Source organism: Lepidochelys kempii, chromosome 11 (assembly GCF_965140285.1).
Source record: "Lepidochelys kempii isolate rLepKem1 chromosome 11, rLepKem1.hap1, whole genome shotgun sequence".
NCBI classification, from domain to species: Eukaryota; Metazoa; Chordata; order Testudines; family Cheloniidae; genus Lepidochelys; species Lepidochelys kempii.
In genome coordinates, this window is record NC_136390.1 from 8,050,828 (window position 1) to 8,073,650 (window position 22,823).

The 22,823-nt window shown below is 42.0% G+C and overlaps 1 protein-coding gene across 7 annotated transcripts in view; it reads left to right on the plus strand.

Annotated features, from left to right (window-relative positions):
- The window catches only part of PTPN4 (protein tyrosine phosphatase non-receptor type 4), a 236,161-nt gene that overhangs the window by 32,614 nt on the left and 180,724 nt on the right, over window positions 1-22,823 (plus strand). For all 7 annotated transcript variants that reach the window (XM_073305041.2, XM_073305038.2, XM_073305037.2 and 4 more), the window contains exon 2: window positions 18,669-18,823. In XM_073305041.2, the coding sequence (XP_073161142.1) occupies window positions 18,686-18,823 (138 nt within the window). In that variant the 5' untranslated portion in view covers window positions 18,669-18,685. The remainder of the gene's footprint in view (window positions 1-18,668; window positions 18,824-22,823) is intronic.

A 22,823-nucleotide genomic window follows, 5' to 3' on the forward strand; every position in this document is an offset into this window, starting at 1 on the left:
TTTAAAGATTTTTTTTACATTACTCCTGATTCAGCAAAGTGTTTAGTCCAATTTGGGCCTTAGTGATTTATAATTTTTTTTTTTTAATTCTGTATTATATGTAGGGGCAAAGTGAACTGATTGTAGCAAAGGTTGAATAGTAGCCTTGTAAAGTTCTGTTTCCTCACCAGCCTAGGACACGTAGCTTCTTTTGTGTATATACGATAACATTATTTCATTATAACTATGATAGTGGGCAATAGCATGCAAGTAGATTTTGTGCCTGGCTGGCAAATTTTCATAAGATTTTTGCAAAGCTGCTTTGTATTGGGAGATAAAATATTTGGGATAAAAGTCTTTTGACTCAGTCTGACTGCTGTCTTTAGTGAAGTCATTAATAATGTTAGATGTTTAATATTAAACACTATTAAAAATTAACTGTTAAGAATGAACTGGCACTTCTCTATATAATTAAATAGGAAAACAGTTATATTCTTGTAGCACAGGGGTGGGCAAGCTTTTTGGCCCGAGGGCCACATCTGGGTATGGAAATTGTATGGCGGGCCATGAATGCTCATGAAATTGGGGGTTGGGGTGAGGGCTCTGGCTGGGGGAGCGGGCTCTGGGGTTGGGCCAGAAATGAGTTCAGGATGTGGTAGCGGTCTCCGGGCTGGGGCGGGGGTGGTGAGGGCTCTGGAATGGAGCTGGAGATGAGGGGTTGGGGGTGCAGGAGGGGGTTGAGGGCTGGGGCAGGGGGTTGGGGCGTGGGAGGGGGGCAGGGGTGCAGGCTCCGGGTGGCGCTTACCTCAAGCAACTCCCGGAAACAGCAGCATGTCCTCCCCAGCTTTCCTCTGCTCCTATGTGGAGGCGCAGCCAGGTGGCTCTGCGCACTGCCCCATCCGCAGGTACCACCCCTGCATCTCCCTTTGACTGGTTCCTGGCCAATAGGAGCTGCAGGGGCAGTGTGCGGAGCCCCCCTGGCTTCCCCTATGCGTAGGAGCTGGAGGGGGGACATGCCTCTGCTTCCAAGAGCCATGCAGATCCATGGCACGCACAGAGCGGGGCAAGCCCCTGGCTTCCGCTCCCTGGTGGGAGCTCCAGGGCCAGATTAAAACATCTGAAGGGCCAGATGCGGCCCCTGGGCCGTAATTTGCCCACCTCTGTTGTAGCATTTGGACCCAAGGGTACGTTTTGAGGTCTGACTCTCTTCCTGGCCATTTGATCAGTGTGGTAGTGGTTGTAGTAACACTAAAGTTTGGCCCATGGAATATTTACTCAGTATATTTAGACAAGTTTGCAATAATTGGCTGGAAGTTTAAACTTCTAATTAGTCAATACACTATTTCAAAAAAGGCTGTAAGATACATTTCTATTTTTGACAAATGTTTGATTTGCTACTTCTGACTTGAGCTTTAATTTGTGAATGATTTGTTGCCTTTATCAAGAATTATTTATTTTTATTAATCCTTTTTGGGTTGTCAGTATTGAGTTCTGTGGACAATAGCTTATTATTTGTGAAGTGCGGTGCTAACTAAACTTATATATATTTCAAGAGTCAAAAGGACACAGTCAACTTGAAATCAATTCAGCTTAATAAAAATTAAATTTAAAAAGCAATTTTGGGTACTGCTCCTGAATTCCCCTTTCAATTGTTGAGTTTACAGTGACTTTCCTGCTTTTAGAAAGTTCTTTCTTTTTGACGTTTCTGTGTACAATATAAACAAAAATAGGGAAATGACTGACTTGTGGAGGGCAAATAGTGCAACTTCATATGCACAAGCTGCTTTCAGATGTACATAATAAACTTAAAGAACTTTTGTTTTGTTACACTAATCCTAGTGTTACTCAGTAATCTTTGAGAGAGGTCTGTTTTTGTGTCTCTCAGCGCAGAACCCTTGGGTCCTTGATAAGACCCAGTTTTGAAGTCTGAATGATTAATTTCTCCCTGTCAATAAGGAGAGGGAGCTAGGCAACGAGACATAGTATATAAGTCAGTTGCTAGGTGAGCAGGTGTGGCTAATGGGAGTTTTGGGGACTGTAAACGTGAATCGTGTGCTTGCAAGTAAATGGACTTGGTGAGTTGTGTGTTTGGTCAGTCTGTCTGATTTTGTTACTTTGTGGCTGGGATTTTGGATCCCTGAACAGGCTGGGTAACAGGTCTGTTTTTTCATGCCTCTGTGTGGAGCATCTGGCTTAAGCCCTTAGATCTTTGTTCAGACACAGTGTCTGAAGTCTGAGTGATTGATTCCTCCCTGTCAGCAATAGGGTATAGCTAAGAATCAAGGTTTATTTAAAAAGAACAGGAGTACTTGTGGCACCTTAGAGACTAACAAATTTATTTGAGCATAAGCTTTCGTGGGCTACAGTCCACTTCATCAGATGCATAGAATGGAACATATAGCAAGAGGATATATATATATGTATATGTATGTGTGTACATACAGAGAATATGAAAAGGTGGAAGTTGCCAGACCAATTCTAAGAGGCTAAAAGAACAGGAGTACTTGTGGCACCTTAGAGACTAACAAATTTATTTGAGCATAAGCTTTCGTGAGCTACAGCTTTTTGCGAATACAGACTAACACGGCTGCTACTCTGAAACCTCTAAGTTTAATTAGTTAATTAAGATGAGCTATTATCAGCAGGAGAAAAAAACTTTTGTAGTGATAATCAAGATGGCCCATTTCAGACAGTTGACGAGGTGTGAGGATACTTAACATGGGGAAATAGATTCAATTTGTGTAATGACCCAGCCACTCCCAGTCTCTGTTCAAGCCTGAGTTAATGGTATCTAGTTTGCAAATCAATTCAAATTCAGCAGTTTTTCCTTGGAGTCTGTTTTTGAAGTTTTTCTGTTGCAAAGTTACCACCTTTAAGTCTGCTACTGAGTGACCAGAGAGGTTGAAGTGTTCTCCTACTGGTTTTTGAATGTTATGATTCCTGATGTCAGATTTGTGTCCGCTTATTATTTTGCGTAGAGACTGCCCGGTTTGGCCAATGTACATGGCAGAGGGGCATTGCTGGCACATGATGACATATTACATCGGTAGATGTGCAGATGAACGAGCCCCTGATGGCGTGGCTGATGTGATTAGGTCCTATGATGGTGTCACTTGAATAGATATGTGGACAGAGTTGGCATCGGGCTTTGTTGCAAGGATAGGCTCCTGGGTTAGATACTAAAAGGCTCTTTGATTTACCTGAGAGAGACTCAACAAGAAGCATTGGCTGGAAGCTGAAATGAAACAAATTCAAATGGGAAATAAAGCATGGATTTTTAACAGAGGGGGTGATTAACCATTGGAACAAACTACCCTGGGAAGAGGTGGGTTCTCCATCTCTTGATGTCTTCAAACCAAGACTTGGATGCTTTCCTGGAAGATATGTGTTAGCCATACACAGTTGTTGGGCTCAGTACAGAGGTAACTAGGTGAAATATAAGTGCCCATGTTACACACGAGGTCGGACTAGATGATCTAATGGTCTTGTCTAGCCTTAGACTCTATAAATCTATGAAGAAATTTATGGGTATGATAGTACAATAGCCTGTAGCTTGCTAGTTTCTGAGCACTTATTAACCTTGCATGTGGTGTTTGATCATTCTTTACAATACTTTTTATTTTAGCTGGTTTCACTTCTAACCCTCATTTTTATTGTTCTATTTTTAATTATGGAGTTTAACAACACTGTGATGTTTCTTTCATTCTTCAATGAATACTCAACTCGCTAATGAATGTAACTCAGTCCAAGTGGTTAAGGGACACATCCATTTGTGTCTTTCTCTTGCTGAACATCAACACCTGAGAGGCATTTTCAGAGAGTGTTCTTTCACACTAAAATAAAACTACTAAACAAAAGTAAGTTTAAGAAAAAAACAGAACGAGTGTACAAGTTGAATTTTTGCATGGTGCGTCATTTGTGTTCAGCTTCGGATTATTCTTGGTTATCCATGTCTGCTTATGAAAATTCAGAAACTTTAATTTCAAAACAGAAAAAGGTGACTCAGATGGTTCCACTCAATATGACGGTTTCAGTAAACGGGATAATAATTCATATTTTGACAGTTAAAAGAATTGAAAATCTACCTGATCTTCTTTAAATCCAGTTTACTGTTCGTATTAGGACAAGAAAACTTGATCACCTACTGCATATTTGTTGATAAGTAGCAGCACAGTCTGAAATGAAGAGCTATGCATAGTATATGCAATGCGGTTTTCTGCATGTTTTGAATTTAGTTCACTTTAGGTAGTATGGGGTACTATTCTTTTTATGTTGATGGTAATATGTGTTTTCCCATTCTTCTAATTTAAGTCAAAGATTTCACTTTTTTTTCTACTTTTGTATATTAGTGCCCATTGCCATTGTAGGCAAGAGACTTTTCTTAATATCTTACATTTTATTTTTAAAGAGAATTTTTCAAACCATTGCCACATCTTCATTTGTTATTTCTGTTGGAGGGTCTATGTTGGCGTGGTAGAAAACATTGTGGCTTTTCTCACTGTATTAATCATTGCTAATTGTTTCTGCTAATTTAATGTTGCTGAGACTTTTAAAATATTATGACTGTATTTCAGTCTATAAGAAGAAAGCATTTACATTCAGTATTACAAAATGCCTGTAGGTTTTAAAAATTAATTTTCTATGTAAAACCCTAGTAATCAATGTAAGAAAAAAGTTTTTTCTCTCAGTACTTGTTTACAAAATGAATGTCTTTTGCATGCTTCTGTCAATGTCAGCTCAGTGTAAAGAGAACAAATAGATACAAAAAGGAAGTAAGTTTAAAATAATCTTGGTATGTGTGAAATATGTGTACAGTTAATTATTTTTTATTCAGTTCAAGTAGAAATGTTCGCAGTTTAGCAATTCATAACATTAGCATACTTCTAAATTAGATGTGTACAAAGCCAGCAATGTAAATAGATCTAGTGTAGTTTAATAATAAAAAGAATAACCAATGACAGCATGTGTAGCTGTTGAGATCAGCACCCCATAGCTATTGAAAACTCTCCCTTTGGCCAAAGAACCGCACCCTGAGAAATAGTGGTATCTTTCACTGGTTGTGTACCCTGTCACTTGTTAGTTCTTCTGATGGAGCTGTCTGGTTTTATTTTTAAAAAGTGTTAATTTTTTTTTAAATTGGAGTTTTTAAAAAAATAAGTTGGGGGGGGGGATATAATTTGTGTTCATTTTAATTTGCTTAAAAGGACTTTACCAGCATTGGAGGGCTTTATTTTCTTAGGGCTGACCTTTGAGGAATTACGTTAAATTTTCAAAGTGGTGCACGAGGATTTAGCCACTTAAGTTGCTTGAATAATAGTGAAATTTTACAAAAAGAAAAGGAGTACTTGTGGCACCTTAGAGACTAACAAATTTATCTGAGCATAAGCTTTCGTGAGCTATAGCTCACTTCATCGGATTCATCATCCAATGAAGTGAGCTGTAGCTCACGAAAGCTTATGCTCAAATAAATTTGTTAGTCTCTAAGGTGCCACAAGTACTCCTTTTCTTTTTGTGGATACAGACTAACATGGCTGCTACTCTGAAACCAGTGAAATTTTAATGGGTAAATCCTTGTGTACCACTTTGAGAATCTACCCCTTAGTGCAGTGATTCTCAAACTTTTGTACTGGTGACCCCCCTTTCACATAACAAGCCTCTGAGTGCGACCCCCTTTATAAATTAAAAACAGTTTTTATCTATTTAGCACCATTATAAATGCGGAGGTGAAGTGGGGTTTGGGGTGGAGGCTGGCAGCTAGTGACACCCCATGTAATAACCTCGCAACCCCCTGAGGGGTCCCAACCCCCAGTTGAGAACCCCTGCCTTAGTGTCTTTACTGAAACCTTCAACTTCAGCCCTAGAAATGGCAACTGTTCTGTGTAAATCCTTTGAAGTTAATGTGGCTTGGGTTTTAGCAACTCTGAACAGAACACAAACAACCATCCTTCTCTCCCTTCTCCTAATACTTCCATTCTACTACCAGCCAAATTTAAACCTGAACTTGGCTACGAGTATAATAAAAGCTTTTTCTTAATTTTGTCAGTTTCTCGCTCCAATTCAGACTGCTTTCAGTTAAAACTAGTTAGCTTCAAAGGCTTCACACCACAGATGCCGTGGCTAGGGCTAAAGCTGCCAATTTTGGCAGATACTCCTGGGCTTTTGGATCCTACGGCTTCTAACAGCATTGATATGAAGATGCTGATAGTGTTAATATCCAACCCAGGTTAGTTCTCCCCTAGCAACATAGTTTCTAAAATGTTTCCTTTGTCAAATTAATCAGAAATGAAGCTTGCATTGGTATGTGTGGCATAGTATGCTAGATACGTTAAATTCCCCTCCAAACATAACAAATTATAGGTTTTTCTGGTGTAGTAATAAACTAGCTCTTTTTTGTCTTGGTCATATATATCTATTTAAATATCTTAAATAGTTTTGGAACAAACTGTTCTTTATACCTCCCCCCCATCCCCACCCCAGCCAGTATCGTATTTTACAACCTCTTCTCGTCAGAGATGGAGAATAAGAGGTCAAATACATATGCTCGGCAGCTTCCTATGCTTTATTAACTTGTTCCTCCAACAGGTGCAGTTTGTCTGTTTCTACTCTTAAGTGTAACATTCTTATAATTAGACTTCTGGAAAAACTGAGTGAGTGTTACTGTAAGCAGTTTCTCATTGTCCTTGAAAGACTATTATTGTTACCTTGCTTTGTTTTAGGGACTAAACAGTTTCCTGTTTTACCCTAACTAGTTGAAGACCATAATCATTTTCCTTTTGTGTATTGGGGTCTGAATTCTTGTGACCGTGAGAAGGGGTTTTTAATTTTTGTTTGTTTTTGTACTGGAATGCATAAAGAAACCCTTTTTAGGGATAGGATGGGTGAAGGAAGGTTTAAGTAGTTATTCCTTGACACAGTGGAAAGGGAGGGCATGGGAATGAAGTGGTTGTTTTAGTTTTTCCTTTGATAAGCAGGGTAAATAAAGGATTTCACTTTGGTTTTATCACCTGATATTCTGGCTCATAGACTTCAAGACTAGAAGGGACCACCATGGTCATCTAGTCTGACCACCTGTACACTGCAAGCCACAGAACCTTGCCTGCCCTCTCTTGTAATAGATGCTTAACCTCTGGCTGAGTTACTAAAGTCCTCAAATCGTGATTTAAAGACTAAGTTACAGAGAATCCACCATTTACTCTAGTTTAAACCAGCAAGGGACCTATGCTTCATGCTGCTGAGGAAGGCCTCCCCTCTTCCCCTCCCCCACCCCCTCGGGTCTCTGCCAATCTAACTGGAGGAAAATTCCTTTCCAACCCCAAATATGGGGGTCAGTTGGATCCTGAGCATTTTGGCAAGACCCCAACAGTGAGATGCCTGGCAAATAATTGTCTGTAGTAACTCCGAGTCCTCCCCATCTTGTGTCCCATCACTGGCGTTTGGGTATATTTGCTACCACCAATGGCAGATTAGCTACACACCATTGTAGGCAGTCTCATCATACCATTCCCTCCATCAATTTATCAAGCTCAGTCTTGAAACCAGTTAGTTCTCCCCCTTTTCCCCTTGGAAGCCTGTTCCAGAACTTCATTCCTCTGATGGCTAGAAACCTTTATCTAATTTCAAGCCTACACTTGGTGAGAGCCAGTTTATATCCATTTGTTCTTGTGTCGACATTGGCATTTAACTTAAATAACTCCTGTCCCTCCCTGGTGTTAATCCCTGATGTGTTTATAGACAGCAATCATATATCCCCTCAGCCTTCATTTGGTTAGTTAGGCTAAACAAGTTAAGCTCGAGCTTCTTCTCGTAAGGTAGGTTTTCCATTCCTCTGATCATCCTGGTAGTCCTTCTCTGCACCTCTTCCAGTTTGACTTCATCTTTCTTAACCATAGGAGACCAGAATTACATGCAGTATTCCAGATGAGGTCTCACCAGTGCGTTGTATAATGGTTACTTCTGAGGGAATTCTGCACCAAAAGAATAAAAATTCTGTGCACAATATTTAAAAATTCTGCATATTTTTTGTCAAAATAACACAATATAATCATGTCATTTTCAATTATTTTGGTAATTTATTTCAAAATACCAGTCAGCAAGTGTCTGTAACAATACAGATGACAAGATTCAGGAAATGTGTTTTGACTAATAAATTCCTTACTGATTAGCACATCTCTGTGGCTCCACAGAGCAGGTGGCAATGCTAATATTTCCATGTATGCCAAGCACAGAAGACTTTTAAGGCAGTGGTGGGCAACCTGCGGCCCACGGGCCGCCTGCGGCCCATTAGGGTAATCCGCTGGCAGGCCGCGAGACAGTTTGTTTACATTGACCATCTGCAGGCGCAGGAACCTGCGGTTCACCGTTCCCGGCCAATGGGAGCTGCAGGAAGCTGCAGGGACGTGCTGGCCACCACTTCCGCAGCTTCCATTGGCTGGGAATGGCGAACCGTGGCCACTGGAAGCTGCGGGTGGCCATGCCTGTGGGTGGTCAATATAAACAAATTGTCTCTCAGCCTGCCAGCGGATTACCTTGACGGGCCGCAGGTTGCCCACCACTGCTTTAAGGGTATGTCTGCATGGTAAAGAAAAACCCGCGGGTGGCCCGTGCCAGCTGATTTGGGCTTGTTGGGCTCAGGCTGTTTCACTGTTGTGCAGACTTCTGGGCTCAGACTAGAGCTGGAGCCCTGGGACTCTCCCACCCAGCAGGGTCCTAGAGCCTGCATTCCGGTCCCAGTCTAGAAGTCTGCACAGCAATGAAACAGCCCCACAGCCCAAGCCCCGCGAGCTGGATTTGGCTGGTGTGGCCAGTCATAAGTTTTTTCATTGCTATGTAGACCTACCCTAAAGGGCTGCACATCTTTTGGAGTGAAGTTAGGCCATGATCTTGATAAAGAAAAGAACCAACAATCTGGCATGGCACTTAAATATGTGCATAAAGTTTAGCACCTTAGTATCCCCATTGAAACTACTGCTTTGCCAGTTTTGGGCCTTACGGAGTGCCATGGCTAAGTAGTACTCAGCATGTGACTCTACAGTTATTAGTCTAGAGTCGACGTTGTTACAGACAATAGATTAGAAGGGCAATTGTGGTGACAGCTCCAGCATGGCAGTGGGGAGCACAGGCCACTAGCTGCACAGAGGTGGGGGGTCACCCTGCAGTCCACCCCTCTCCCCTGAGACACAGACTTTGCGGAAAGGTTGCACCCGGCCCTGACACAGCACAAAGCAAAATGTTTACATGCATCACCCATTGATACATTGGGAGTATCAAAAGAATTTAGAATAGTATCAATAGAATTTAGTGCTAGTAATTTACTGAACTTGTAACTGTCTGTAAGCTCTTTTGGATAAAGAGTATCTCTTGCTGTGTTTGTATAGGGCCTGTAACAATGTAACCCTACTCTTAGTTGGCCTTCTAGGCATTACTAGAATACACACAGAACTACAGTATTTGGCGAAATAGTAGTGAATGATATTCAGCTGAAGCCAAATAGAGGATAGAGCATTAAAGGATAATCATTATAGGCAGAGCTGGCAGCAGTGCCTGTAGTTAAGGTTGACTAATACTTTTCACTGTAAGTTTTTTGTTTTGTTTTTTTTCCTGTTGCTTATAACTTTGCCAAATGTAACTGTTAATGCTAAACTTTCCACGTTGGAAGTCTGCCTCATGTTGAATTTTTATGGGAAGTTTCAGCAAAAATGCCCAGCCATTTCCAAGAACGAGGTTAGGAAAAAAGTTGCTTTTCTGATAAGTTCTTACATCTGCTTCATTGAGAAGTTCTAGCATCTCTGTACTTGGACTTGAAATTTGACAGGAGGGGTCACATTTGGGTCAGAGAGATGCCTCATTCTTTCATTGTGAAAAATCTATCCAAATTTGGCAGAGTTCATAAGCTTCTGGTAATTGCTATTTGCACATGCTTGGTAGAGTTAGCTAAATTTTCCAAAAATTCAGAGTACATTGAGTGTGCTCCAGCCCAGGACTGCTGGACTCTTCCTGCAATTGCTTCTACTGGATGGTAAGGGAGCCTATACAATAGGGCAACAGAACTGAGAGCAGGACACTCTCAGTGCTCCCCCTGTTGATGCCAAGGCTGTGTCCAGGAAAAAGGAAGATATGGAAAGAGGGCCAGGTGGGGTGGAATACTCAGTCCACTGTGTGATAAGAATAAAGGGAGACCGGGGTGAATGAGAGTCACAGAAAAGGCAAATGTGTGCAGGTTACTCCAGAGGAGTTACACTTTGCAGGTATGCCTCCTGACAGCATGTGGGGCAGCCATCTTCAGTGGGGTCAGCCTGCCTGTGGTCCCATTGGTAAGAATGGGAGGCAGCAGTCATTTTTGCTAAGGTCAACATTACGGCTGTCAGTAATGCTGCCATTTCTCTAGAACCATTTTAACTGAAGGCAGCCTGTCGCTTTAGTCCAATTGAAAGTAATTGGAGATGTCAGCTATATTGAAAAAGGGCAAAACTTGGAGTTTGCTCCTAATAATCTCTAGATCATGAGAAATTTTAAAAAATCTCCATGAGTTGGCAACTCTGTCTAGTAAACAAGATGGGTTATGCTCTATATCTCAAGTTTACAAGATAATACTCAGATTTGCTTCATTTAAGAAAAGGTTTTATGTAGTGTCAAAGTGATACTTTAAAAATAGTAACAAATGTAATAAGGCCTCCCTTCCTTTCCCTCACATATCCCTATTTTGATAGTACTGCTGTATTTGGTCATCTATACCTAAAACTTGGGGTATTATCTTTGACTACTACTTTCTTGCCCCATGTTTATATTTATTTAAAGATGGAAAGTGCTCTAGAAGTGCAAGGTATTTATCAGGTTTCCAGTTGTGGTATGACATTCACAGTCATTCACTAAGAACTAGACTAAAACAATGTGTTTAAAATGAATCAAAATATTTGGAGTCATTTCAGATAGCTAGATGCATTTATTTTTGTGAGAGGTGAAACTTTTTCACAGTGTACTAAGGATGTTCACTTTAGTGTCCTGGATGTGGGAGGGTTGAACAGATACATCCTGTAAGTGAATAATTATAAAACACAGAATGGGAAATATGTTTAAAATTGGTGGCAAAAAGTTGATGTTAATGAAGTGACTCCTCAGCTACTTTTTTGTATTACCTGTAAATGGCACCAGCAAGGAAAAATTACCACATAAACTATTCTGTCTTCAGTTTAGTAATCTTTGCCCCAGCTGTCTTTGTGATTGCTCAGATGTTGTGATCTGGGTGCGGGGGGAGATCAGCTTCAGGCATTTTAAAACTGCAATGTTGCAGAGCTGTGTAAGGAAAATATTACTGTTGAATTTCTGTCAGGCTTTTTTCTGAGTTTGTGTTTTCCTGTTGTCATGCATCAGTTCAAGTTGCTGAGTATTTGACATGTAATGAGAAAGAAATGTTCCTGATGCAGCTAGGGTTTCCTCTTAGTACTGCATGCTAATTCTGCATGCGGAAAAAAGACAGTGATGAAGTAGCTTTAGAACTGCTTAGCCAAAAATTGAAGATAGAGATGGGTTAAGTTGGAACTATAAAGTAAATATTACAGTAGTACTATATATGTTCTGATATACACTCTCTAGCTTTCTCTTCTGGGGTTCTGTTTTGTACTACAGAGTTTGAGAACTAACACCCATTACTAAATTTTTTTTAACAATCAATATTAACAACTCACAAGTAATCAGGTTTTTGAAAAATGTAGATGTTTTTAGAAAGAAAAGCAATCCAGTGGCTATTATTGGCTTTTTTTTCATTTTTTCGAATGGTTGGTGCCCTGGAGCATTTATATGAATATAGCATATTTGAAAGTTCCAACATGGTGCTATTGATTCTATATATGAAAATAAAATTGCACAATATTATGTTTAAGTTCCTCAAAATCCCATCCAAGAAAACAGAAAAAAGCATGACCAGCGAGGTTTTTTATCATTTTTTTTCAGATAATGAAAGTAAAATGGAAAAATGAAAAAGTATGTAGGATCTGTGACAGAGTGGGGATATGTCTGTGTCAAATTGTGAATTCCCATTTTGTTTATTGTAACATCTTTTTTTTTTTTTTTTTGGAGGATTAGTCGTGGATTAGTCATTTTCTGGTACGGTCTTGACACCTATCTGAATGACTGTCTGAGAAGCTGGCACAGAGCAATCTAGAGTTCGCAGCTCTGAGTGTGTCTACTATAGGTCCATCAATAAGGACAATGAACTCTACTCAGAAGTGCAGATGGTATGGTGAGTGGGGGGAGGGTTGGAGCGTAGAATCTCCCCAGCTCAGCACAGAACAGTAAAGGGGTCAGAGACTATATTTAAGGGGGAATGCTCTCTGCAAAGCAGGGGGCTGACGGCTGCCGCATGTCAGAAGACCCAGGCTGGAGAGGAAGAGAAGGGAGGAAAGGGTCTGCTGTGCTTGAATGCAAACCTGACCTCAGATTCACAAGAGGGGTAAGATCACATTGTGACATTCTCCAGGGTACAGCCTCGACTGTTGAACTGCTGTGTCCCCTAACCCTCTAGCCTGGGATGTGTTTACACTGCTTTACTGTCAGAACAGCCACTCTTGGCCTGCTCATGTGCAGCCACTAGCATATAAAATCACTCCCAGATGTTTACATGAATGCTCTCCCAGCCATTCGTGAATAGATACATGGCGACACCCACATATCCCCAGCCTGAACCGCAGAAATGTGTATCTTGCACTCTTCAGGGCTCTTCTAAACAGTGAAAGCTCACACATAGTATGTCATTCCAACAAGCAGTAATGAATATGTACCAGCCCAGTTGACATGAATAGAGATGGTTTAGATAAAACAGCAGAACAAGTTTATTAACTAGACAGAGATTTTAAGTGATTTACAAATGTTAAGTCATAAAAGTCAGACTTGGTTACAAAAGAAATAAAAAGATGCAAGCTAATTCCTAAACTTTACTAAGGATAATAAATTTAAAAGCAAAAAGCTTTCAAAAGCTTCAGCAGACTGTACTGGCTGGAAAAACCTACAGACTAGGACCACTCCCCCCAGGTCAATGATGATTCCTTTTGTCTTTCAAGCGTTCTTGCTACCATGAGTAAAGATCGGAGGAGAGGTGTCTAGAGTCATTTTTCCCCCCTTCTTATACTCTGACCCTTAGTACTGGAAAAGTCTTTGTTGGGTCATCGGATCAGGTAGTTCCATAGCATAGGTGAGCTGCCAACTGTCCTTCAGGTGAATTGTAAATTTCTTGTTTACAACTCCTTTGCTGGTGAATCTTCAGTTAAGCCAGGTAATGGCCTTTTAGCACCCAGCTGGCGTGACAGTGTGCCTTTGTCTTTGAGGAAAAGGTCTGGGGGCATTACCCAGAACTACAGCATATTTCAGTAACAAGCATATAGTAGGTTTCAGAGTAGCAGCCGTGTTAGTCTGTATTCGCAAAAAGAAAAGGAGTACTAGTGGCACCTTAGAGACTAACCAATGCATCCAATGAAGTGAGCTGTAGCTCACGAAAGCTTATGCTCAAATAAATTGGTTAGTCTCTAAGGTGCCACTAGTCCTCCTTCTCTTTCAGCATGTAGTAAAATCTCATAGCACCATATACAATGTTGATACACACATTTTAACAGGACAGTGATACTGAGTAGACTGAGTTTTCAAATGATACCTCACAAGGCGTACTTTGTACAAAATATATCATAACCATATAAAAGTGAACATGGGGTACAGGGGTGTCTCACACATCCAAGAGGTTGTTGAGGACTTCTGTAGTCTTCCAAAGATCTGTAACCTTCTAGGGCTCTTCGGTAAAGTTCTCATGGCTAAGAAATTCCTTGTATTCTTTGCTTGTCTGTCAAATTGTTCCTGACTTGGTTAATTAAGAAGCTCAGAGCACCTAGTGCGAAACTGAGGGAGTGTTTATAAACAACTGGGGACTCGGGGGCTCAGTTGCTGGTTCCAGGGTATAAGGGATCTGGAATGAAGAGCCCCATGTTCCAAGGAAGGGTTGCAGAGATGACATCTGCATCCAGGAGTGTGCCTCAAAGATCCTGAACTAGCAACAGTGACCTAGCTCTGCTCAGTCCCAGTTGGTTCAGGAGCACATAGGATCCAGCAGTTGGGTCATAGAATCATAGAATATCAGGGTTGGAAAGGACCTCAGGAGGTCATCTAGTCCAACCCCCTGCTCAAAGCAGGACCAATCCCCAGTTTTTGCCCCAGATCCATAAATGGGCCCCTCAAGGATTGAACTCACAATGCTGGGTTTAGCAGGCCAATGCTCAAACCACCGCTGTCTATCCTGAGGTGGGGACTGGGCCAAGTTGTGCCAATATTATCCTAAATTTCTGATATGTTGGTGTTCAGCAAATGGTTTAAACCTCCTTGAGAAAGTAATAACACCTAACATAGTCTTAAAGCATACTGTGGAAGTTGAAAAGTTCTTCTGTAACCACCATCAACGTCACAGCTAGTTATCTGAAAGATTTGGTATTGCAGTTTTCCAATGACACTCGGTGTAACTCATAAAAAGTCTGACTTCAGTGGGGCTTTCGATCTGGCCCTATATTTATTTCATCTAACCTTTTGGTAAGCATATTATTTGCATTAAATATAAGGAGGACTTTGATCATGCACGTTAGAGAGAGATTACAGAGAGTTTTGAATACAGATCCTAAATTTCTTCAAGCGCTTAACCATATATTTATTCCACTGTAGGTGTGCCTGTGCTAGAGATTGCAGATATTTTGCTAGCCATGTCCATCTGGGCCACGCATGCACACTGACTGCTTATGGTGTAGAGGGTGATGCTGGACTAAATGCTACTCCAGTTCCTTGGCCTGAGATGAAGCACTTCTGAGCCTCACTCCTTTAGCTTACCTTATAGCATTTTGTAGCTTCTTTTTTTTAGTCTATTTTGTAGTATAGGTAGTGTAAAATTGTCTGGCATTTAAATTATAGTTATATTGCATAGTTTGAGGGAGTTATAACTCTCTTCTCCACTTTGTTTTCTAGTAAAGGAGGTGTCTGTTTTTTGTAATGCCCCAAATCCCCTGGATTTATATTTTGAGAGTCTTGTGAAGGAGCCTTTCCCTTCAAAAGTGATCACACTCATTGCCTTTTTTGTTTAGGGAAGTCATACATCTCTGTTAAATGCAGTGCGCAAGTTGTTCTGCGGAAGAACAAAAAGAATCCAGGGAAGTCAGGCTACAGGTGTATTTGTTAGACTGCTCCATATGGGCAGCCTTGGACCCAGGCCCATCTGGACATCCCTCACCCCCCTGTACAGCAGACTTCAGGATTGAAGAGTTCTCTATCCATTAGTTCCAGGGACAGTTCCTTGAAGGAGACCTGTAGGAAGTCTCAGTGGGAGTTACAAGAAGGTAGTGAGAAACACCTCTCCAAAGAGATGAGGAGCACACATCCCCATGAAACCTTAGGGGAGGTTGGTGAGGGGAAGAGGTCAAAATCTCCTCTTTGCTTCTAGAGATACCCTGTGGCCCTTTGGTTCTGGGGAAGCATTTGGAACTGAGCAAGCTTCATTAGCATTGGTACTGGTTAGCAATATGGTACTGAAGGAGCTGCAGGTCTCTAATGAACCTGAGTCCCCTTTACTGTCAGAAAGTATACCTTTATGTATGAAGGTACTGTGCTCAATAAGCATACTTGGGCACACTACCTTCATACATCATCAAACTGAGAGACTGACTCAGGCAACAGTTCACCCAGCCTCAGGATCCTCCAGTGCAAACTCATCAAACTTCTTTCAAAGGAGGAAGAACATCCCACAGAGGAGGACATGCTGGCACCACAAGTCATCTCCTTTTGTTTGGATGAGACAGTAATCCCTTCAACACCGTCATGCCCCACTGATTATAGGAGCTTTCAGGACCTCATGAAAAGGGTCCTCTAATACACTCTAAATTCCTCTGGAGGAATTTCAGAAGGCTCCTCACAAACTTTTAGTCATTTTACACGAGACTCTGTCAGGGTGAGTTGTTCTTCCCATTAATGAGGTCCTTTCGAGCCTGTGAAAACAGTCTGGCCCAAATTCTAAGACAAAGGACAGGAAATATTATGTGCCATCCAAATGGATGTAATACTCCCAGCTGGGGCCTGGCTCTGTCGTGGAGGTGGCTGCAAATGAATGGACTAAGCATTCCAAGGTAGTCCCACGAGAAAGGAAAATGAAACATTAGGCTTTCTGGCTGAAAAAAATATTCTTTTGCAAGACAGCAGTTTAAAATAACCATTGTGCTCAGTGCCAACATCTGTAGTGATGCATCATTGTGGCTTCAATTGCTTGGAATCCCAAGAGAGGTCCAAGCCACAGTGGTGGTTTTTCCATTTGAAGGACAAAATCATTTCAGTCGGAAAACTAATCTTAAGGATTGCGTGCAGCTCTTTGGTCCCTCGGCACATACGGTCCTGCAACAAAGAGAAAGTAGTGTAAACCTCAGCCTTTCCCTAGACAATAGACTATGCTACCTGGTTTCTACTGTTAGAGGCCTACTGAACCCCTCAAGAAGCAGCCAGGGTTTCAGAAGAGGTGGTCTACTGCTCCTGCTTTTTCTTCACAGCCAGCCACAACTAGTAAACGTTCCTTTTGAGATGCTGGTCAAGAGCTGCAAACCAACCTTTCTTCTGGATCTGCCTTCTTTTTTCTTCCCTCCCATTTAGAAACCACATTGCCCTATTTCAGGGGTCATGGAACAACATAATGGACAAATGGGTCTTAGAGATCGTAACATCTGATTATGCAGTTCAGTTCCATACTACACCTGTTTCCTCCTCCCCACACATCAACTTATACCAACAGCTTCTCTGTCCCTTTTCAGGGACTCCTTTTTATGAGAGGCTTCTCATCTCTCAAGTAATAGAAGAGGGGCTTCCACTTTAAAGAGGGAAAGGTTTCTATTCAGGTATTTCCTTTCACCCAGGAGGAAGAGGGAGATTGGTTTTGACAGCTCTTATAGAGGCCCCATTTAAAGCATGGGTTTCATGTTCTTTCTTTCACTTGTCTATCAAGACCCTTCTTCATTGTGACCACATCAGCTGGAAGGGTGGGAGAGAGAAGGGCTCTCACAGCGAACTTTCTCTTACACAGTCTTCTACATCGACAAGGTATCCCTCAGACCTCACCCAAAGTTTATACCTAGGGTTGGTCTGAGTTGCATTAGGGTATTCATTTGTCAATTTTTTTTTCCTAAACCATATTCTAATCATGATGAAGCTAGATTACATAACCTGGATATTCAAAGTGTCCTTAACTTTTATCTTCAAAGACTGAAGCTCTTTTGGTCTTCTCCGAGGCTCTTCATTTCCTTCCTCATTTAGAAGATGAGGAGTACTCCTATTTCCACCCAAAGGTTATCAAAGAGGGTGTTGGGCTACATTAAGCTATGTTATGATTGACAAAGGTAGTTTTACCAACTAATAATAGGGTTAATTCAACCAGGACCTGGGTGATCTTGGTAGTTTTCCTCAGGAATGTCCCCATTAATGATATCTGTAAAGCTTCCACATGGGGTTCCATAATACCTTCTCCAGACATTAAGTTGGTAGCAACTTCTGCAGCTGATGCCTCTTTTGGTAGGGCAATCTTTCAGTCTGTGGTAGATATTTAGATCGCTGCTTGGAAGTCACCTAGACTGAAATATACTTATGGACAAACACTTGAAGAAGAAAGAAGGGAAGGTTACTTACCTGTAGAGCAGAGGTCCCCAAAGTGTGGGGTGCGCCCCCCTAGGAAGGCACAGAGGAAAGGGAGCACCACCCAGCCCCGCCCCCAGCTGTGGCCCTGGTGCATGGCCCCAGCTCCCAGCCCCGCGCCTGACCCCGTCCCCAGCCTCAGTGCAGCTCTGCACTTGGCCGGGGTCCCAGCTGTGGCTCCGATCCCGGCCCTGCCCCAAGACTCGGCCCCTGGCCCTGGCTCCAATCCCAGCCCGAGGACGAGGCTGGGGACTGGAGTGGAGCTGCATCTGCCCACGGGGCCTCAGCCCCTCGCTGTGGCTCCGGCCCCAGACCCACGCCCAGCTGTGGCCCCAGCCTTGGCCCCCTTAAGCCTGCCTGCGTCTCCTCCTTCCCCCTACCGGAATCGCGGCGCTGCTCCTGGCCCTGGCTCTGGTGGAGGAAGCAGGGGGGCGTAACCCTCAAAAGTTTGGGGATCACTGCTGTAAAGTAACTGGAGTTCTTTGAGATGTCATTCAAATGTGTATTCCATGACTTGCCCACTTTTCCCTCTGCTTCAGAGTCCGTCTGTAATATTATGGAAACCATGATAGAGAAGGAACTTGAGTGGTGATTGATCCTGCTCCGCTCTTTATACCTTCGATAACAGGCACAAGGGTGACCATGTATAGACCAGATAAACAATGTGAGCAAAAAATCTGTAATCTTGGCACTTGGGGCACATTTGCACCTAGACTGGAATACTCATATGGATAAAACATCTCCGAGAACTCCAATTGCTGCACAGGTACTTAACTTCCATTTCAGATTTGAAAAAAGACTGCAGCAATATTTTACTTCGTTTTTGGATACCAGGGTTTTATTACTAATGTTCATTTTATAAAGAAATAGGAAATGTGTTTGATAAGTCCGTTTTTCAACAGAATGTCTTCCTTATGAAGTTGGCTTTCTGTTAAGTCGTGCGCTTTTGCTTTCTTAAAGTTATATCTGTTACAGGATTTCTTCTTTCTTTTTTGTTTTTTCTAAAGACCTTGTGTGGATAGTAATGACCGCACGTTTCCGATTGCCTGCTGGCAGAACCTACAATGTACGAGCGTCTGAGCTGGCACGAGACAGACAACATACAGAGGTGGTCTGCAATATTCTTCTCCTGGATAACACTGTACAAGCTTTCAGAGTTAATGTAAGTAGAGTTATATGTATTATTTAATTTAGTAACAGTTTCACTGTGTGCCTGCCTTAATTTGTATATACCAAGTACTTGCTTTTCTTCATTGAACTGTGTCATAAGTTAGACCTCCAAACAAGACATGAAAAGTGTTAAATAAAAAAAACCCACAAAACCTTAATAAAGCTAGATACTGTATTTGAACAAACATGCTTGCACATGTGTATAATTAGCCATCTTGTGTACCTCATCAGTTTTGGCATCATCTACAGATGATGGTGGTACAAACACTTGTGTCTGAGAATTGAGTGTTAAGAGCACAATCTTCTGCTACTTGATCCAGTTTCTCTTTAGGGCCCCTATACTGCATGATGAAGTCAATGGTAGTTTTGACATTGAGTTGAATGGAAGCAGGAACAGGCTCTAATTCAGAGGTGGGCAAACTAAGGCCCTCAGGCCACATCTGGCCTGTGGGACTGTCCTATCCAGCCCCTGAGCTCCTGGCCCGGGAAGCTAGCCCCTGGCCCCTCCCCTGCTGTCCCTCCTGCCCCGCAGGCAGCACTCTGGGTGGCAGCTGCCTGCTCATGTAGGGCAGCGTGTCTGGCTCCGGCTGGGCAGTGCGGCAGCCAGACATGCCGCTCTGAGCGGCATGGTAAGGGAGTCGGGGGGGGGGGGGGGGATAAGGGGCAGGGGTTTCTGGGGGACAGTCAGGGGACAGGGGGCGGTTGGATGGGGTGGAGATTCAGGTCGGGTGGTCGGGGAGCAGGGGATGGTTGGATAGGGCAGAGGTTCGGGGGCGGGCAGTCAGGGGACGGAGAGCGGGGGGAGTTGATAGGGGGTGGGGTCCTGGAGGATGGTTAGAGGCGGGGGTCCTGGGAGGGGGCAGTTGGGGACAAGGAGCGGGGGGGGGTTGGATGGGTTGGGGGTTTTGAGGGGGCCAGGCAGGGGGCGGGAAGTGGGAGAGGGTGGATAGGGGGCAGGGGCCAGGCTGTTGGTTTGGGGAGGCACAGCCTTCCCTACCCGGCCCTCTGTATAGTTTCGTACTCCGATGTGGTCCTCAGGCCAAAAAGTTTGCCCACCCTTGCTCTAATTGTTTGTCAAGTGTTTGCATTTTAAACAAGTAATGTAAATTTGTAATGCTATCTACTCTCTTGACTGTATTTTAATATGTTTAGATAAGTTCATGTAATCGTATTTACTATTGAATTTATAGATGTTTCTGAATATCACCATATCTCTTTCTCCTCTGCTTTTCTCAATTATATTCTGTTTAGTTCCCAGTATTGTTGTCTTTTCTTAAAAAGACATACATAGTACATACCTTAAAGAAGAGTAGGAGAGAAGAACCAGAAAACCAAGTGCCAATTAGTTGATGAATGATACCTGCAAAATAATTACAAATATACTACTGGAGTCAGTGTGTAAATATTTGGAAGGCAGTTCTCTGTTAAAAACTGGGTTGAATTGAGAAAATCTAATGACCTACCAAGCTGCAATTACTTATAGAATAGATAAAATGAAAGCATGCGTTCTTGTATGCATACATATATTTATTTATGGTATTTGGACATTCAAAAAACATTTGGCAAAGACCCTAACAAAAGGCTATTCAAGAACAAGGAAGTTGTTGTGGAATGAAAGCTAAAGTACTGTCATGGGTTAGAAACTTGCTAAAAGAGAAAAAAATATTCTCAACATGGCAAAAGGTTAACAGTGCAATGTCTCATTCTTATAAGGACAGATGTTCAATTTATATTTCAGTGATCTGAAAAAGAAAAGTGAACAATATGGTGGCAATATTTGCAGGCGGCATGATTATTATGATTAATCAAGACTAGAAAAGACTGAAGATTTCAGGGGGTTAGGTAAACAAGCAGTATGATGGCTGATTGGGAGCAGGACTTCAAGTTGGGGATAAAGGTGAAGTGGAGTTGAGAAGGAGCTTCACTCTGGTGAATCACAGATGTGTTCGAATATTTTTTCTGTTGGAGTGACATTTTTAGGAAGTTGTAAGCAGAGAAATTTTAATTTTAAAAATATGAACAGCTGTTCAACTTAGCAGTTGGGAAGTTATTTGGGATATAAGAGAGAGAATCATGTAACTGAGTGTGCTTATTTCATTTAAAGTACAGAATAAAAACTGAATTTTTATCTCTTCTTTCAGAAACCAAGTAGCAATAAATCATCTCCAGTCCTTTCGCAGGCTCTTTTATGCATAGAGATTTTTAAAAGATTAAAATAAATATGTTTGTATTGCAGTTTAACATGATTGGGACGGCATTTCTGAACAAGATGAATTTAATTATAAACTTCTGAAAGAAAAATAAATCACGATCGCCTCTGCTGTTAACCATAGCAAAAAGGGTTATAAAACTTCAGTGTAATGTAGAAACAAATAAGAGCTGCCAAGATTAGAAGACAGAGGAAATATGCTCCCCAGGACAAACTGATTTTTCACATAACACGATGTTATTTCCCTCTTTGAATAATTGGAAATAATTATTAGTAATCACTATGGTTCCAATTTTGTCATGGTAAAATTAAGTAAAATTCATGGAACAGTTATGGGGAAAAAAGGACAAAATCAGGGTATGGTCATGGTGGGGCTGACAGCCGGAGCCGAAGAAGTCACAAAGATATGTTAGTGATGGAATCGGTGACCTCCATGACCAAATCGTATCTTTAGTAATTACTATTAGGGTCAGAGTCCATGCATAGTGCTGGCAAGTTTCTTTATGCAACTTTGCCAATAAACCAAAATCCTGATTTCTGGCTCTCTTTGTCCCTTCAATTTGGGTCATCCAGTAACCACAAAATGTCAGGGCTTGTCTACACGATGCCAGCAAAACACAATAAAGGGGTGTGATTTGTAAAATGCACTAACGTGCATCACTCTGATTGCCCCATATAGACCTGCTGGCGCACACTACACCTAATTTGCATTGATGAAGTCCGATTTCAATCAGGATTACGTAAACCTGAATAATATACCTTTTAGAGTTCTCCAGCAGGGTCTACACAGGGACGTTAGAGTGCAGCATGTCAGTGCACTTTACAAATCACACCCATCTTGTGCGCTTCACAGTGACCTGTAGGGAAGCCCTCAGTCATGCAGAATTGTTCAGCTTTGTGAGTAAGATCAGTGCTAGCCAGTGGTTAAGAAGAGACCATCAAACTTGTTATTTTAGACATTCCTGGTTTGAACCTAAATCACTTACAGTGAAAGGGTAATGCACTTAACCCGCACATTATTGTATAGTGTTATTCTGTCCCGGCCTTCGCTTTGGGCAATTGTTTTTTTAAAATGGTGAGGTTTGGGATTTCCTATAATCCATGAGGGGCATATTCATTTTTTTTTTTAATTGAATGGGATTTTTGCACCGCTCCTGGCCCCTTCACATCCCACAACTGCCTGCTGTCATGAGGGAACCCAAGGAAGTTCCCCTACAATTTATAGCAGGAAGGAAGGTGCAGGCCACCCCTGAGAGAAGATCATCAATGGCTGGCTGTGGGTCGGGGTGTCAGATAATACCTTGCCCCCAACGACTGGATTGGCCCAAAAATTTCTGGATGAAGCTTTTGCTTCTTGAGCGAAGGACAAACAGAACTTCTTCCCACCCCGGAAACCAATGATGTTTCCATCATACAGAGTTTCTGGACGAAGGACATACCAGCAGAGTGAAAATTGGGATTCTGGACAGTCTCTGCTCACTTCAGCATTGACACTATTATCACATTATGCCATAATCTCAGTTATTTGAGTCCACTTTTCCTCTTAAGCCCTCAACATGACACCTGAACTGTGTGGAACGTTTCCACTGGATGCTCCAAATAACCAAGGGTAGGACATTTTTTCCTATAGAATACACTCTCACCAGTTGTGTCCAAGCCCAAGCCTGGCCCGTTGTTGGAGTACGATGTGAGAAACTTCTAGCCAAATTTTCTGACTGCAGATTCTGGAACCTCCTTGTGTTTGTTTAGGTTTCCTTGTTCCTGTTCTTCAAAGTTAGATAGC